Genomic DNA, 16,855 nt, shown 5'->3' with positions numbered 1-16,855 from the left:
CTTTGATTGTATGCTTATTTCTCGCCCTTGCTTTATCGTCTCTTCAGGTATTGGCTTTCCTTCAGTCATTCAACTCGAAAGATGGATTCCGTTTAAGCTACTTGTGACCTGTTCATTATTCTATTTCTATTGACGCCTTTGACCACAAGATGTTGTGTGTTTATCCTTTCAGGCTTTCCTGGTCCTTCATTCGATGATTTCATCAGGCTCCTTGCCGTTAATGTTATATTTCCTCCTGCAGCTCCTGTTATACCGATGATAAGGCCTAGCCTGAACAGTCAATTACTCAACCAGAAGTCGTTCGTTGACCCTATTCATGTGCAATCATGGCAGTATCACTTCGATATTGGATCATTCCTCGCAACGAGCAAGTGAAGAGTTATCTTTCTCCTCCCGGAACTCAGGGTTTGGTTATCAGTATCGTCTTTACTAGCCTCGCGGCATTCTTAGTCCTCGCTCGAGTATACACCCGGACAAAGCTGATTAAACGAATGGAACCCAATGACTGGATGATAATAATTGCTTTGGTACAGCATATGGCAAATTGTACAACTACAACAACTGCTAATAAATCTAGACAGATCCTCTCATTCTTCTTCATGTCTTCCTTCATAGTGGAAGCTCTAAATGGTATGGGCATGCACTTGGTCGACATCCCCACTCCGATCCTTCTAAAGCAGATGAAGGTACCTATATTAGCCGTACGGCTCAGTTGACCGCGATCTAACAAATGAGTTGAACAGGCCTTTTGGTTAAGCATCCCTTTTTACAACGCCGCGCTCCTCTGCGCGAAGGCATCGATCCTAATGCAATACTTTCGCGTCTTTCCGTCCAGATGCATGCGCCGCATTTGCTGGACCATGATAGGGATCCTTGTCACGTACGGCACATGGGCTGTGCTCAGCGGGTTCTTGAACTGCATACCCGTAGCTCGTTTCTGGGACCCAACAATCCCGGGATCATGTCTCAGCTCGAAGGCTCTGTGGTTCTCCAATGCTTCAATGCATATTGCGACGGATCTTGCTATCCTAGTTATCCCTATACCTGCCTTGTATAGTCTTGATTTGCCAAGGAAGCAGAAAGTTGCGCTTATTGCAATTTTTGCGGTGGGGGGTTTGTACGTTTTCCCCTCCATAGTCACTGTATGCATCTGCTAATCCTGAGTATTCTAGCGTCTGCATAACAAGCATTTGCCGCTTAATATCCCTAAAAAGAATCGCCGACTCTTCGGACCCAACCTGTACGTCCCTCCATCAAACCCCCCTCCCCCCCCAAAAACTCTACTAATGACGAAGCAGATGACAACGTCGGTGCCGCAACCTGGTCCGCAGTGGAATGCAATGTCGGTATAGTCTGCGCCTGCCTACCGACTCTGCGGCCCCTGCTTTCCCGTATGATTCCACAACTCCTCTCCTCGCACAACAACCCCAGATCCAGATCGAAATCCAAGTCCAAGAGACTATCTCGGAACCTAGCGCTTACAGATGGGCAAGAACTCCGGCCGCCAGCTTTCTGGAGCATTGGGGGAATGGGCATCTCTACTACAATTACAGCGCACATCAATGATTTGGAATATGGGACTTGTGAGTGGGATGCGGATCGGGCTAGGCTTTTGGCCTTGAATGGGGCTGGGGCTGGGGCTGCGAAGCCGGGTGTTTATGTAGGGGATCATGACGGTAAGTGTCGCGAGAGCATTGCCCGGACTGCTCCAAGAGCTGGGGTGGAACTAGAAGGAGATGGGGCTGATTAGAGTGAGGATGATGCAACTGTCGTTGGGACGCTGGTGAGAACGACGCATTCGTCTGGCAGGCAAGAAGTAGAATACAGGGCTTACTGCTGAGATTTGTGCCGGGTGGAGAATTGCATAGATGGAAGGCTCCTGATTGATAATATGGTTTGACGTGCTTAGAGTCTAGATGCTGTCTGTTCAAGAGCATAGCCTCGAATTATGTAGGATTCGATTTTCATCCTTACACATGCCTCTATAGACGGACTCCAAACCCCGTATACAAAGAAGTCACCATTCTAATTGAGGTTCTCAATGCCCAAGCATTTCAATCGTAGCACCAAAATCATGCAAGCCAAAGTAGACATGACCAAGCGGTGCGACAGTACCCTCCGACAGAAAACCAGAGTCACAATCTAAAAATCAGAAAATTCACGATCCACCTCTTCAAAGTAATCAAAGAACCCCTTGAACAGCTTGACACCCAATCCAGGATCGCGACTCCCCGTGGTGGCGCGAATACTATGCATGCTCAACTGTGGGATACCGACATCAATGGCCCTCATTCCAATCCGCGAGCTGGTCATGGGCCCAATGGTTCCGCCGCTCCGGGAGTCATTTCGGATCTGAAAGACCTGCAGCTGAGAGTCGCACTTCTCTGCAACGCGCTTAATGAAGCCGTAGCTGACACTATCGGTAGTCATGTGGCCGTTTGAGTCTGCGGAGACAGAGACGCCGACATTGAGACGAGGCGCGTGGTTCTCGAGATAGACATTCAGGAAGTTGGGATTGACAGCGTGGATAACATCAGAAGAGATAAGGAAGCTCTTTGCAACGGTTTGGGCGAGGAGATCAGGTCCATATGATGTTGCAAAGGATTGCGTAATGCGTTCGATGACGCTAGACATGAAGTTGGAGCGGGCACCCTGACGGAGCAAGCTACCAATTTCCTCATCATCAAAGTAACCGACCATCTTGATGGAAGAGGGAGAGGTGTGGTCGGAGGTAGCCATGAGGGCTTCCTGTGCGGCGTAGCAGCAGAGCTTGTCATCGATGCGGCCGGCGAAGATAAAATCCTTGTCAATACCGCCGATACGTGCAGGCTGGCTGTCATAAAGTTCTAGCTCCCAGCTGAGAATACTGCTGTAGTTTGTGATTCCAAGTTCCTTGGAGATCACTTTGACGAGTTTTGGGGGCTGCGTAGAGGCGAAGGTGCCGGGTTCGATGCCCTCGTCTGCCGCCGGAGTGGTAGACTGGAAAAGATCAGAGTTGTCCACTCCAATGATAGGCACCATTTGTGTTTCCTTGTTGAATGGTCCCTGCGAAGGAACCCCAAAGTGTTCGGCTAGCGTTGGGATGCGAGCAATCGGCCAGTCCAACTTGACTAGCTTGGATTCAACCTTGCCGGTGCTAGCGTTACGAACGAGAACCTTTCCGCCGATGGACAAATCACGGTCCCACCATGTCTTGCCCAGACCGCCGGCATACGGAGCAACTCCCAGCTGAATGTAGCCAGCTTTATTGGGGAGTTTTGAGACGGGCTTGAGCTTCGCCGTGAGGGCGTCAATGTGGCCGGCGATGATAGCAAGGCCATTCCCACTCTTGTACTCGGGGCCAACAGAGAACGCAATCAATGAGCTTCCATTGCGAGTCGTATAGTATTTTCCCCCGCGTTTGAGCTGCGGCGTCCATAATTCCCGCTCGGATAGGTACTTGTATCCCTTGCTTTCGAGTTGCTTAGAGAAGCCATCGACTGCGTGGAAAATGGTGGGATGCTCCGTCATAAAATCGCAGTACGCCTGCGAGTAATCGTCGGGGTTGATTGCCTCTGGGGTCGGGCTGGGGTGTGCGGCGGGGGCTGCAGTAGCAGGAGGCTGGTAGTTGAGGTGGAGGGTTTCAGGCAGATGGGCATGCTGGCGGTAAGCCAGGTTAGACTGGTGGTGGTGGATGTCAGACAAATTTTTCTTGGCCATGTTCAGAAGATCAACAAAAATGTAATAAAGAGATTAAGGATACGGAAACAAGGGAGATTGTGAGGAGAACACCGACGAAGAGGAGAGTTGGAGAAGAAGCGAAGGAAGATGCGGTCATGCGGAGAACTGAGGAGTGACGCTTATCAGTGGCTGGGAGGCCGGGCCTGGCGATAACAGGCCCGATATTGCAACATCATACAACTTATTCACGTTGCATTTATCCCACACTTTTTGTCTCTAGTACAATTTTTTAATCGATTAACTTGATCCTACAAATGCATTCCAATTTACTTTGCCGTCCGTGCACTCTTCCGTTATAGCAGGCCCTGTTGCGGTCTCAACTTCTCTACCATGTCGGACAATCGCAATCCTCACCGACCCTGAATGTCCGTCGAAAGGCACGGAATAGTGATTTACTCCGGACTCTTTTGCAAGCAAGACTCTAGGTGCTGCATTCCCAATCTGAATATGCACCTGGCTTGGCTCTGTGACCAGCGCGCTGACAAACACTCGATCCTGCGACACTTCTCCCGGGTCCAATCCAGGCTGGCCCATATTCGGGTTATTCCCTGTCGTGCCATCAGCGCTTCCAGAGTGACTTGGGTTAAGTCGATACCAATACACGATCTTGTCCGTATATGAGAGAGGACGTCTAGGAGCGTACGAAGTTACCGCGGCGGGATTCAACGCGCGTTCGCGGAACATCGCACTCCGTCGACGATAGGCGTCGATATAATGAGGTAGAAATTCCCGCCAGGCGTCGTGGGGACATCCCTTCACGAACCATGACGCCCCCTCTGGAATGCCTGGCTCATAGATGGGTCCGATATAATGCGCTTCTCCGTAGTCGTTCCAGCTAAGAATCTGCATAGAGCAGCCTTGTCAGCACATTCGCGTTCAGAAGATTCCTTTGCTTACCTGAACCATTGCCGGCTGCAAGTCAATTACTTGTTGCCAGCGGTAGTGCCACAAATCATCGCCACGCCACAGCCAGTTCTTATTCCACTGGGGAAGGTTCGTGTAGAACCACGGAGAAACAGCCATCATGTACGGCTTGCCAGAAAGCGCATTCATCCACGCCTTGTCGCTTGACGTATCCTTCTCTTGTGCTCCAACCGGCCAAGCGTCCCAGCTGAAGGCACCGTCAATTGTACCGTGAACAGTGTAAAGTCGCGAAGGGGAGAGACTCGTCCACGACGGAACAAACACGCAGCCTGTAGCTTGTTTTATGGCTGGCCAGTCACTCGAGCTCTTCGAGCCCTCAAAGGTGGATACCAATGGTTTTCCCTTGTAAAGATACTGGGCTTGCCTGCTCTTGTACTTGTTGATTATGCTGATGACCCGATCTATGGGCCATGCGCCCCCGGATTCATAGTCAAATGAGATGAAAAGCGAGAAGTTGCCTATTCTCTCCGCAGCCTCATAAGCTGTCTGCAGGACCCGGTCGGTGTAATCGTCTTGCGGAGCGATGTTCAGGGCGAATCCGTCTATGTGAGCTTCCTGGGCTGCGATGATGTCGTGCTCCCACTCGGCTGGTGACATGGACCCTGCAACTCCAACCTGAACCGTCAACACAGCTTGAAGTTTCGTCTCGGGGCGTCACTTACCAGAAAATGGGCGAAGACACTCAGCGGCTCTGAGGAAGCGATAGGCGTTTGTGGCACATCCTGGGCGAAGGCATTCGGGGGCTGAGAATCCACTAATGACAGAACTAGAGATATTGGTAAAAAATGTTGGATGAGCATCTTGTTGGACACTGATCATAAGAAGCAATAAGAGATAGGATCATTGGAAGCTTTTTAACCATCCTAGACTCTAGGACGTTTCGTTGCATACACTTTCTCTCCATCAGGCAAATTCATCGAGTATTGTCCAAGAATTGGCTATACTTGACGCCGACCGAGTGGGCAAATAGAGAGCGGCCTGAGCCATTCCAGCTCGGGAAGGAGAATGAGCAAAGACGAGCAAAGACGACCAGAAAATGGGAAAGTGAAACAGTCCATAGTTGAGAAATCATATTAAAATGGGATTTCACCAACCTTGACTATCATTGCTCGAGGGCGGTTGTTGGGGTTTCGCTCTGGCATGGACGTGCCGCAGGAGACGATCCAGGCGCTTCATTCTGCACGCGGCTCAAGCATTCAATCGAGTATAGCTAGGCATGAATGATGCCAACGTTAATCCAAGTCTACCTTTGTATTACGCACGTTTGTCTTTTGTTTCCACTTTTCAGCAGGTTGTTACGAGAGAGAATGAGGGGATAAATAAGACACGTCTCGGCATCTTGGCACCACCAAAACTCCATCTGACAGAGTATATACAACTGTATCCACGAAACCCATTGGGTAAATCTCTGAAGCATCAGTTTATCATATATATCTCTCCCGTGTTACAGATATCCCTGCAAAAGGACAGGCCTTGCATAATTTAAATATTTGCTTACTTTGCTTACATACTCGCACCTGACACCTGGCAATAGTCAACACCGCGATAAGCACTAAAGTAGGGCCACTCGGATACCTCCAATTCCAGAAGAACCAAATGGCACAATATAGCCCCTCCCGCCAGCTTGAAGTGGCGGGAGAAATCATCTCTCGCCGTTTTTCGGTGGTCAGAGCCGGCGCATGGAGTGCAGCATTTGCCATTTACGTTGGAGCCGTGTCTGCCGCGGGGCCCGCGAGAGACGCCTTCATTGGCATATTACAGAGCTCTTAGTAAAGGGAAATAGAATTTTTTTTCCCATTCATCCAGAGAGGTTTCCAGTGCGCTGGTATCATTGCTCAGTCTGTTGGGGGTGGAGGGCGTGGGCGTCCAAAAAAGGAAAGGCGGGTTGATCAGATAAGATAAAAAACAGACCGACCATAGTCGGCAAAGACTGAATCGTCATGTCACGACAACAGCATTTGAGCGGGGAGATCAGTTAACTTCGAACCGAGATCATCTTCAGACAATTTATCAAAGGGAAGGATAATGCGTGATATTGATCTCAAGATGACAGAGCTCAACCTTAAATTATGGAATTCCAGGAAGTCTTGGGAGTAATAAAAGAAAGACGGACCTCGGGAGTCGCGCCCCGGTACGTCCACTTACAGCTGCAAAATGGATGAGCAAACAACCGTAGCCTGTGGCCGTTGATGCGCTCCAGTGACTTAACCCTACGCACTTGACCCAATCAGGATCGGATAACCCGTTCCACCAACCCACCAGCAGTCAAGGCATTTTTGCTCCGGAATCGGATGGTATGGAGTACGGACCGCACGAGAATTTTTATCAATCTAATCAGATCATTCCGCAGCGTGTGCTTCGCTCATGATAAAACCAGTTCTTCTCCCACCCGACAAAAGCCGACCTATCCTGAACCTACATCTTTCCATCTTCCCTTTTCTTACTCTCCAATCCCACCCAGTTATTTTTATTTCTCTTTCGATGTTAAACGTTTCATACATAACATCACTTCTTTCAGCACTCTTGTGTCCTCCGCCCGCTCGCTTCTGCTGAAGGCCGCACTTCCGCTCCTCCGGCCGAAGCGGCAATTCACCACCACTCCCAGCTGTTCGCCTTCCCGTCGCACCATATGACTTCACAGCCAGCTAACCTCAGCTCAGAGTCCATTTTAAGGGAGCTATAGATACTTAGATATAGCTGTTGTCCAGATCATGGCAGCTCAGCCAGCGCTCGCCATCGCGCCTTCGGCTGCTCCCTTGGCCCCCGCGTTGGTTGCCAAGCCCACTGTGTCGCCGTCACCCGGTCCCGGCACGCCCGGTTCCGTCACTTCGAAGGAATGGATTATTCCCCCCCGTCCTAAGCCAGGTCGCAAGCCGGCCACAGACACGCCTCCAACAAAGCGCAAGGCCCAGAATCGTGCTGCCCAGCGAGCTTTTCGAGAACGCCGAGCTGCCCGTGTCAGTGAACTCGAGGACCAGATCAAGTGCATCGAGGACGACCATGAGATTCACGTCGCTACGTTCAAGGAGCAAATCGCGAACCTCTCGCGGGAGGTTGAACAGTGTCGGACCGAGATGGGATGGTGGCGCGACCGATGCCATGCTCTCGAGAAAGAGGTTTCCGTTGAGCGGGCCGCGCGGGAGACACTGGTCAAGGAGTTGCGATCATCGCTGCCGGAGAAGAACACCTCCGGCACCGATGCCGTGCCCCTCCCGCCTCGTTCGTCAAGATCCTCTCGTATGGAGGTGGAAAAGAGCTCACCGGTAGACCGCCGGTCCGAATTGGGAGAGGGAGTTCCATTGGGCTGCAACCGGTGTTCCACCTCGCACTGTCAATGCATTGAAGATGCGTTTGGAATGCCCGCCATTGAGATGAACCACGCTCCAGAGCCAAAGATCAAGCCCGAGCCGGAAGAGATGGAGATCGACTTCACCACCCGGTTCGCTGCACCTCACCATGAAGAAGACACTGCTGCTAGCCCGGTTGCCTCTCCGCCGGTCGACCCCTGCGGATTCTGCCAGGATGGCACGCCCTGCATCTGTGCAGAGATGGCTGCACAGGAGGAAGAACGCCGACGAAACAGCACTTTTGAGAACAACCGTCTAGCACCAATCCAGAACATCTCCCAGTTCACACCTCCTCCATCTGATAGTGATGTACGCTCAGATAACGTCACTCTGCCGCCCATAAGCCAGGCAACCGCTGCCAATCCCTGCGCTAATGGGCCGGGAACATGTGCCGCATGCCTCTCAGATCCTCGAAGAACCCTATTTTGCAAGACCCTGGCGGCTTCCCGCTCCGCTAGCGGCACCCCGTCTGGATGCTGCGGCGGCAAAGGTCGCGACGGTGGATGCTGCCAGAGTCAGGGCCGCTCGTCAGCACCCCGCCGTTCAAATACCGATCGCTCAGCCACACCACTCACCTTATCCTGCGCCGACGCATTCACGACCCTCTCCCGACACCCGAACTTCTCCCGCGCTAGCGACGAACTTGCATCTTGGCTGCCAAAACTTCATACCCTCCCCAATCCCAGAGATGTTAGCCAGACTACACCCGCCTCGCGAGCCGCGATGGAGGTGGAGGCAGCTAGTGTAATGGGCGTGCTGCGTTACTTTGACCGAAGATTTGCTGACAAATAGACTCCTGGCTCGTCTTTTCTCGCAGACCTCATTCGTTTTTTCTCTTTTCTTTCCACGTTATGATACCCAAACCTGACTCATTCACGTCTGAGTTTGTATTATACGAATCTTCCCTCCATGGAGGAACTTGAGGCCAACCATCTCCAAACAGGGACAGACGACCCTGTTCGAGTGATCCGGTCTCTAGAACAGGACCTGGGATGGCAAACAAAAAAAAATAAAATCCCACATAGAAGGGATACGACCAGGATTGGGGTTACTGCACACTCGGCTAGGCGAGTCTGGGTTGGATATGTTACGCTGCACATGCATATCCTGTTGGTTTACTCACCTGGAGTGGTATATTATGATTAGACGGGTGAATGACGGCGTTCGTGTGCTTTTCGTACTCTTATCTCTTTCCTTCAGGCATGGTCGGGTTGGTACTTTTTTATAATTCCGCCTACGTACTCCAGCCATGTACCCTACCCATATAACGCATCTAGTACACAGTCTTAAAAATTGCACAAAAAAAGAAAAAAAACAACTTCATCTATAATAATTCGCTAACGAGCTAAACGTGCTTTTTTACCTGTAGTCTATCTATAACTATTTAGGAGCATAAAAGATAGGCTTCTCCCTTTAAGAATTATATATAGCAAGAAATTATTAGTGCCACTATATTTTAATAAAACAATATTTCGATATATACCAGATAGCCTTGATTAAGCGTGTATAGACCCTTGTAGACTTGTTAACAAGTCGGAGGGCAGTTTATTGCCCAGGCAGCCCTCCAACCTGCCAATCTAGTCGGAACTTGAGTATCAATACCTTTCACTCCTCCTAACCTCCAGCATGCCCGACGACGCGAGTGAGGGCAGCTCAGATGGCTCTTGGCCAAGCACCGATTTAACCAATGATCCCCTCTACAACTATGAACAATGCATTACCGCTCTCGAGGGAACACGTGTCCCAGATGATCTCAGTTCTTCCACTGCACGATGTGCGGTCTACCGGGTTGTACGCTGCTCCTACGACTTTGCGACGAACTCAGAGATCATCGACCTGTGCGGGCGCTTGCCACAGTATCCCGAAATTCTTCGAGCACGCAACACACGGCTCATTATGGGCAATGTCGTTCCTGAAGATCTAGAGATCCCTGAGGCCCAGTCCTGTTGTATATGGAACCCAAATTTTGCTGAAGAGGACACTTATGCCAATTTGCTCAGCAATATCCCGCTATGCGCTATCAGATTGGCCGAGCTTTAGCATTGGCTTTGCATGGTATCGGTATCCTTACCTGGTTAACAGGCTGATCTGCCCTGGCAAGGTAGTTCCTAACACTCTATTAAAACACATAACCAGTCATGTCACTATTATATCCGCTTCTTAAACATCATGCTTAGTTCTATCTGTACGAACATCTGTAACATGGTCTCCAATTCCATTAACTGTTATTGTTCTGTAACATCGTGGGCAGAGCATCCTTTGTCATGGCATAACAATGAAACAAGTAGAATCTTAGCTATATACATGTATCTATATATATGTATATCTTGTGGAGGCACTCTCTGTTAATCTAGTAATAGAATCAATTATACAAGTGATTTTCTTTATTTTAGGTTAATTTTATAGTTAGTGGCATGTATTTCTGTGTAAGATATATGGCTTTTTAACTGTAGAAACTGCACAAGAAACATTATAAACCCATGCAGCTATATAAATATAGCGAATTTCCTAATACTCCAAAGCTAAAATGGCAAGTAAAGGCGCTGCTCCTGTTCAGCAGTATTTGATCATCAAAAAGCTTCTGGAGGCATGGTAGGTTGTTTTATTAGGTGAGCGTTGAGCTTTTCAACTGCAGTCAGAACGCACAAAGCAACCCGCCTGTTTACATGGCCCATTCGCTTCCAGGACGTTAGCTAGAGTATCTGGCTATGTGTCTCGCCTTAAGACTCAGTTAAAAAGAGAAATAAGCCTCCCGCCCTCGTTCAGCGAGCCGTTCTCTGCAACGGATTCTTCCTCAGCCTCCTCAGCGATTCGCTTAACCCGTGCTGCGCCTTCTATCTATAGCAGCCAATATGACAAGAATGCCCAAACATGAAGTTTTCGAACTACGTTCTGAGGGGTGGCAATCAGACCCGCCAGACGAGTATTTCAAGCTGTCGACGCTGGACTACTGTGTTGCGCAGGTCTTTAGAAGATCAGGTCCGACCTCCCATTGGCAATTACCGTGATATACCCTTGGTATAACCTCTGATAACTAGCCAGCTGCTACCTCGTCCTCCCCAACCCTACGAGATTCTAAAGAAGTTAGTGTCAGAACTACGGTGACTGTGGTCCTCCTGAAGAGCTGGCTTCAATCAGTCGTATGTTCTTGATCTAGTCAGACGGTCACCGACTTGTCTTCCACCTCGCTCTCTGGCATCAGGGCACTTATATGCTGCTTATTTCGGCGACGCCCTGATAGGAACTACCGGTAGCTCATCTGACACTACTCGTAAGGTCCGTCACGGTGTTAAGGATCTTAGTGCTTATGATATGTAATCTTCTACTAACTCTGCGCTCGACAAACCGAGCGGCTGTAACTCACGTTGTCTACTCAGAGCTTGAAGACGTTTATCCTCATAGATGGTTTCAGCCCGACAGCGTTCGAAGAAGTGGTGAGTCGTCATGTCATCAATGAAGAAAACCTGCTGGCGAGAAAGATCAAGGACCGTCACGAAGAGAGCTACCGGCTCTCGAATCTAGGCGCTCGACGCTGGACACGAAAGCGATTGACTAAGCCGCTTGTGGCTGGCTAGGCCTCATGCTGTCGACCTGTACAAGCCTGCTGAAGTTGTGAATACTCTCCGTTCTGCAGTGGTGAAGCGCTCAGAGCCAGTTACCAATACGAGGGATGGCGTGGGACGGCTTGGCATAGCAGCCATATCATCATAGGAGGACGACTTGCTTATTGATCGGACTCCGATTATCAGGACACCAACGAAGAGACCAGTGGTTTGGAATGCTTCGCCGGAGTAGATGTTTCGGCTTTACACTCCAGCTGAGGAGGATTTGACTTATAAGAGCAGTCAGAGGCCCGGAAGGCTCGGATCCAGGTAACCCAGCATCGCGACTACCTGGCAGATACCAGCCCCCCCGGCCTCAGACACCAATCATGGCACTGGTGACAGAGAGCAGCCTGGATGATGGGCAGTTCTGTTTTCAATATAGGGGACTGAGAAAGAGTAGCGAGAGAAGTACTGCTAGGACGCTCGTCGGCCCTGTATTTCCCGTGAATAAACGTCGTCTACATATTGCACCAACTAAGTACTAATAGAAAGCCCATCATACACGCCTCTTGACCCTGATTACTCCATGCTGCGGCGGTAATTTTAAGTCAGTAAACCAAACTGCTTTTGGCCGTTTACCACCGTACTCAGCCGGCAGCTCGATGTGATAGTGTCTCAGTATATGTGCAACCAGCATTTTTAACTCAACAGACACGAGAAACCGTCCAGGGCACGCGTGCTTCGCGTGCCCGAAAGCCAGAAAATACTCTCCCGTGGCGGCGAATCGTTTCCCGCCTGGAACGGCATGGCGGAAAGGGATGAATTTGCTCGGGTTGGGATAGATATCCGGGTCAGTCTGAACGGCTCGTGCGAGCAGTGCCACTGTTGCGCCTCGAGAAAGTGTAAACCCATCCGGTGTCTGTAGGCTATCCACCATGACCTTTCGCGGCATGGTCTGGCTGACGAGAGTGTTGGTCCTTAGAGCTTCGCGCAAAACACTGTCGAGTTTGGTCATCTGCCTCGCCTCGTTTTGGGACCAGCGCTGGCCTTGGGCTGGCTCCCCAAGTATGCGGACCAGTTCCTCTTGAAGCTCTGCGATTGTATTGTACTCGGCGTCAGACTCGAGGATATCGTATAAGACGCTGGGCGCAAGCATATAGGGCTGAACAACGGCGGCTATCCCGAAGACCAGGACGTTGATCGTGATGAAGTGAAGGTTTAGGTCTGCGCTATTGCGTTCGTACAGATCTCGCATCATCATCTGAAGGTAATCTTGCGGTCCATCTTCGGGGGACTGGCCGGAGCGTATGAAGCTAAGACGCTTGTCATACTGTGGCCGCAAGATGGCCTTGAGCTTCAGGATCACTACCAAGCGCGGTATAGAGAAAATGTGGCCGACGACCGAGCGCAACCCTCGGGGCGTCAGGCGCAGCAGCTCCCCGACGGGAGTGATCCATTCGATGAAGATCAAGATCCATCGGAGGAACTGCTCATCGGCGCCTAGGTAGTGTCAGCACGAACAAGAGCAGCCGATCAGAGAATTGGCATACACAGAGGTGATCCAACAAGGTAGCGCGTGGTGGCTTGCAGTATGATTCGCTTCGTCGCTATGGTTGGATTGACATTCTTCCAGTTCACGTAGTCATTGCCCAAGACATTTGCCATACTGCGCTCCAATTCCTCCTGAAACTCGACAATCCCAGTCTTGCTCAATGGCCGCAGAGCGGCTCTGAGCATGTCAAGGTGCCAATTGTCTGTGAGGTAACGTGTATCGCCAAGCGTCCATCTGGCCTGGACGGTCTCTGCGATGGCTTCGTACGAGTTAAGCACACCCTGTGGCTGCGATAGCATCCACTTCGTGTATCGATTTGGGATCAGGATCATGGTCCCCAGACTCTTGTCAGGGACTCGACATGTTTTGCCGTGCTTCAGATACTATAGTGCTGGTTGGCCTGGGATCATCAATGGACACAGGGGCTACTAACCGTGTCGTATGCCTCTTGAAGGATATCGTTCGCATTGAACAAATACGATACGAAAGTTGACGCCCTAAATCGTCTTCTGCCTCTATCTCGAACCAGCGGAATGTCTATCTCAGATTGAGGCGCGGAATAGAGCAGCACGAACAGAGCTACAAGGAATGTGGTGACTGCTAGAGCGATCAATGAGTTGGTCCAGGCTGTCGACATGATGCTTTACTCTTGGGTTTTCTCACGATTTGCAGCAGAGAGAGATCCCTCGGGCGAGGAGATTGTCTCCTTAATCACCTAGGAGGGACCAGCCCGATCCCAAACAACACTGTAGTGAAACCCTGGACGTTACCTCGAGACGTCGGTAACCGAGTATTGCAACCAAGACCGGAAAGCGTATGGATACCAACTGGTCTTCCGGTACTTTACTCTCTCTTAAGAGTACAAAACCCTCCTGCATGGTTGCAGCTATAGACCCAGAGCCCAACTCCCTACCATCAGGTCCGCCGTCGATACCACGCCATATTGGGAACTCCCCAACATAGCTCCAATGATCATGACCACCATTTATGCCGTAAGGACGAAGGATCCTTTGGACCCCAAGAATAGCCATGAGCGGAGCGACAACTTCCCCTTCTCTGTGCGGACTACCAGTCTTGACGGATGGCGCTTAACCGTGGAGAAGGGCCATGGACGATTGAGATGGGAATATCTCAAGACGGGGAAGGAACGAACGGCCCAGCCACAGGATACAGCGTCGCGATTCTACCTCGATCTCCCAACGGTGCGTTCCCCTGTCCACGTCTTGGATGGGTTACTGACAGTGACAAGTCTATCCCAGATTGCGCACCCGCCAAAACGCCCTCGGCCGCCGTGCTGAAAGGTGCCCTGTATCACAGCCAGGTTCAAGTGAAAGAGCTCGGCTGTTGGGCAGCTGATCTGAGCTGTATCTTCTTCGTAACGCCTATGCTTATTATCGCCTGGTATATCACGCAAGCAGTCATCGACGAAGCATATGCTGTTGAGCTCTTGAAATATATATTGGGAGTTCAGAATGCGGACGGTGGCTGGCCCACATACAGTGGCGAAAGCACCACGCTCATGGGGACGATTCTTGCTTATGTCGCATTAAGATTGATGGGACTGCCGGCGGACGAAGAGCACTTGGTCAAGGCGCGCCTTTATCTTCTCAAGATGGGTGGCGCCGTCTATCTCTCTGGCTGGGCCAAGTTCTGGCTGGCTATGTTGGGCTTGTACAAATGGGAAGGCACTGACCCCTATCCTGTCGAGATGTGGCTACTCCCCGAATGGTTTCCAGTCAGTCCCTGGAAATGGTACATCATTCCGCGACAGGTCTATCTGGCGATGAGCTACCTGTCCGCAAAACGATTCACTATCCCCACCAACCCACTACTTGACGAGATCCGGAAGGAGATCTTTGTGCAGCCATATGAGAGGGTAGACTTCCTCGCCTATCGCGGTGTCACCCTGCAGTGCTCTCGAGAGCTACGCAAACCCTGGCTGCTAATATTGCTGAACTGGATCCTACAGAATATCTGGATCCCCTGGCTCCGGCCGAGATGGCTCGCCGAGGAAGGGCAGCGAAGAGTGTGGGACATCATCAAAGAATCGAATGATTTGACTAACTCCACGGGCAGTGTCAGCGTCGACGCATTCCTCAACATGATCGCCTTCTATTGCGCAGAAGGACCTGACTCAAAAGCTCTTCGCCGCATCCAAACTGCCAGCCTTGAATACCTTTGGATGGGATCGCGAGGAATGCAGGTAATGAGCATCCACGCCGGGCATACTTGGGAGACAGCCTTTACGCTGCAAGCCTATGCCGAAGGCGGATTGAGCAAGGTACCCGAAATGCGAGCAGTCATAGAGGGTGCATACAAGTTTCTGGTCAAGCAGCAGCATGTGGTTGACTACCCTGAAAACTCACAATGCCACTTCTTCTCTCGCCTTGGTGGCTGGCCGTTCTCTACTCGGTACCAAGGCAATGTCTGCTCCGATTGCACTGGCGAAGCGCTCAAAGCTATCTTGATGATAGAGAGGGATTCCCGTATCACCCGACTTACGACAGAACACCAACTTCAGCTTGCTGTGGACAACCTCATCATGGTCCAGAACGCAAGTGGCGGCTATAGCAGCTTCGAGCCAATTCGAGGAAGCGAGCTGCTAGAATATATGAACGGGACGGAGCTGTTTGGTAAGGCGATGGTTGAATATGACTACACGGAATGTACCTCGTCCTGCATTACGGCACTGGCACTTTATAACCAGCGCAACCCCAACTATCGAACCAAGGCGGTCCGTACTGCGATTGACCGAGGCGTCAAATACATATTGAAGCACCAGCGGGCAGATGGGAGCTGGTTGTCATTATGGGGTATAGCGTACACATATGGAGTCTTTTTTGCGTTGGAGGCTCTGGCAATTGGGGGCCTGAATCATCAGAACAGCCCTGCCGTTAGAAGGGGTTGTGACTTTATTGTCAAGCAGCAACTCGCTGACGGAGGATGGGGTGAGACAATAGATGTACGTTTAGTCCTCTGAATCGCAAGAGAAGGAAACAGGCTAACGGTATCCAGTCCATATTGACGGAATCATATACTTCATCAGAAGCGTCCCATACGGTTCAGACAGCCTGGGTGTGTTTAGCCTTGATGCAGGCTCAGTACCCAGACCAAGAGCCCATTCGCAGGGGTGTCCAGCTCTTGATTGGTCGACAACGAGAGAACGGCGAGTGGAGGCAAGAGCGCGCAGTGGGAAGTGGAATAGTTACTTGGTATATTATGATGATTTGTCGCTCTGCGGTTCCCTTTAAGCTAACCTAGCATTCTAGTGAGCTTCTGTACCACAGCTACATATATTCATTTCCCATCCGCGCAATTGCGATGTACAAGGCGAAGTATGGCGACGATGCAGTCATGGATTAGGTACCCTGTCGGTTGCATCGACTTTTGTTCAATCCATTCAAGACGGCTGTTCAATGCCTTCAAGATTTGCAAGTACCTGCACCGTGAGGCTTGTCCAGTGTGAAATATTGCCATTATCTACGTTCAGGTACAGGGCGGCGTGATGAAACTATTTCATGCTTTGCTGTTTGATCATTATTGTATGATCCTGAATACAGATATTGCTGTTAGAGACTTTAAGCCTGCTTCCTGCATCATTTGCAGTTCCTGAGACTGGGCCCGTCGACGTCCCGCTTGCCCAGTGCTCTAGCATTCGTGGCCCTGCCCGGAAAGGGTCATCGTCCAGGTGGTAAGTCTAGTACGTGGACAAAAATCGGCATAATGCAATAACTGGCTGCTACACAGCCAGGGTACACTACTGTACC

At 50.6% G+C, this 16,855-nt stretch overlaps 6 protein-coding genes across 6 annotated transcripts; 4 read left to right on the top strand and 2 right to left on the bottom strand.

The window, feature by feature from the left end:
- Nucleotides 1–326: 326 nt before the first annotated feature.
- BDW70DRAFT_161601 (uncharacterized protein) lies at nt 327–1,750 on the top strand (the record flags this gene model as incomplete). Its single annotated transcript, XM_073741000.1, has 5 exons — nt 327–527; nt 582–686; nt 744–1,117; nt 1,173–1,240; nt 1,299–1,750. The coding sequence occupies 5 exons, from the start codon at nt 327–329 to the stop codon at nt 1,748–1,750; spliced, it is 1,200 nt and encodes a 399-aa protein (XP_073594307.1).
- Nucleotides 1,751–2,142: 392 nt separating this feature from the next.
- BDW70DRAFT_151586 (glycosyl hydrolase family 71-domain-containing protein) lies at nt 2,143–5,820 on the bottom strand (the record flags this gene model as incomplete). Its single annotated transcript, XM_073739308.1, has 5 exons — nt 2,143–3,690; nt 3,973–4,563; nt 4,618–5,259; nt 5,307–5,398; nt 5,739–5,820. 5 exons carry the CDS (start codon nt 5,818–5,820, stop codon nt 2,143–2,145), a joined length of 2,955 nt encoding a protein of 984 aa, XP_073594306.1.
- Nucleotides 5,821–7,066: 1,246 nt separating this feature from the next.
- Nucleotides 7,067–8,832, top strand: hapX (bZIP transcription factor HapX). Its single transcript, XM_073744891.1, has 2 exons — nt 7,067–7,251; nt 7,305–8,832. Exon 2 carries the CDS (start codon nt 7,356–7,358, stop codon nt 8,781–8,783), a length of 1,428 nt encoding a protein of 475 aa, XP_073594305.1. The 5' UTR covers nt 7,067–7,251; nt 7,305–7,355; the 3' UTR covers nt 8,784–8,832.
- A 785-nt stretch (nt 8,833–9,617) lies between these two features.
- BDW70DRAFT_161597 (uncharacterized protein) lies at nt 9,618–10,031 on the top strand (the record flags this gene model as incomplete). The annotated part of the gene is made up of 1 exon (XM_073740998.1): nt 9,618–10,031. The coding sequence occupies one exon, from the start codon at nt 9,618–9,620 to the stop codon at nt 10,029–10,031; it is 414 nt and encodes a 137-aa protein (XP_073594304.1).
- Nucleotides 10,032–12,092: 2,061 nt separating this feature from the next.
- On the bottom strand, nt 12,093–13,725 carry BDW70DRAFT_169311 (cytochrome P450; the record flags this gene model as incomplete). Its single annotated transcript, XM_073742653.1, has 3 exons — nt 12,093–13,036; nt 13,087–13,471; nt 13,522–13,725. The coding sequence occupies 3 exons, from the start codon at nt 13,723–13,725 to the stop codon at nt 12,093–12,095; spliced, it is 1,533 nt and encodes a 510-aa protein (XP_073594303.1).
- Nucleotides 13,726–14,062: 337 nt separating this feature from the next.
- Nucleotides 14,063–16,476, top strand: BDW70DRAFT_169309 (terpenoid cyclases/protein prenyltransferase alpha-alpha toroid; the record flags this gene model as incomplete). The annotated part of the gene is made up of 4 exons (XM_073742652.1): nt 14,063–14,290; nt 14,338–16,050; nt 16,104–16,300; nt 16,358–16,476. The coding sequence occupies 4 exons, from the start codon at nt 14,063–14,065 to the stop codon at nt 16,449–16,451; spliced, it is 2,232 nt and encodes a 743-aa protein (XP_073594302.1). The 3' UTR covers nt 16,452–16,476.
- Nucleotides 16,477–16,855: the final 379 nt, after the last annotated feature.

The sequence above is a fragment of the Aspergillus foveolatus genome (genome assembly GCF_047715535.1).
Source record: "Aspergillus foveolatus strain CBS 279.81 unplaced genomic scaffold BDW70scaffold_38, whole genome shotgun sequence".
Lineage (NCBI taxonomy): Eukaryota > Fungi > Ascomycota > Eurotiomycetes > Eurotiales > Aspergillaceae > Aspergillus > Aspergillus foveolatus.
The sequence above is the reverse complement of the archived record's forward strand: the minus strand, read 5'-3'. Positions and strand labels throughout refer to the sequence as shown.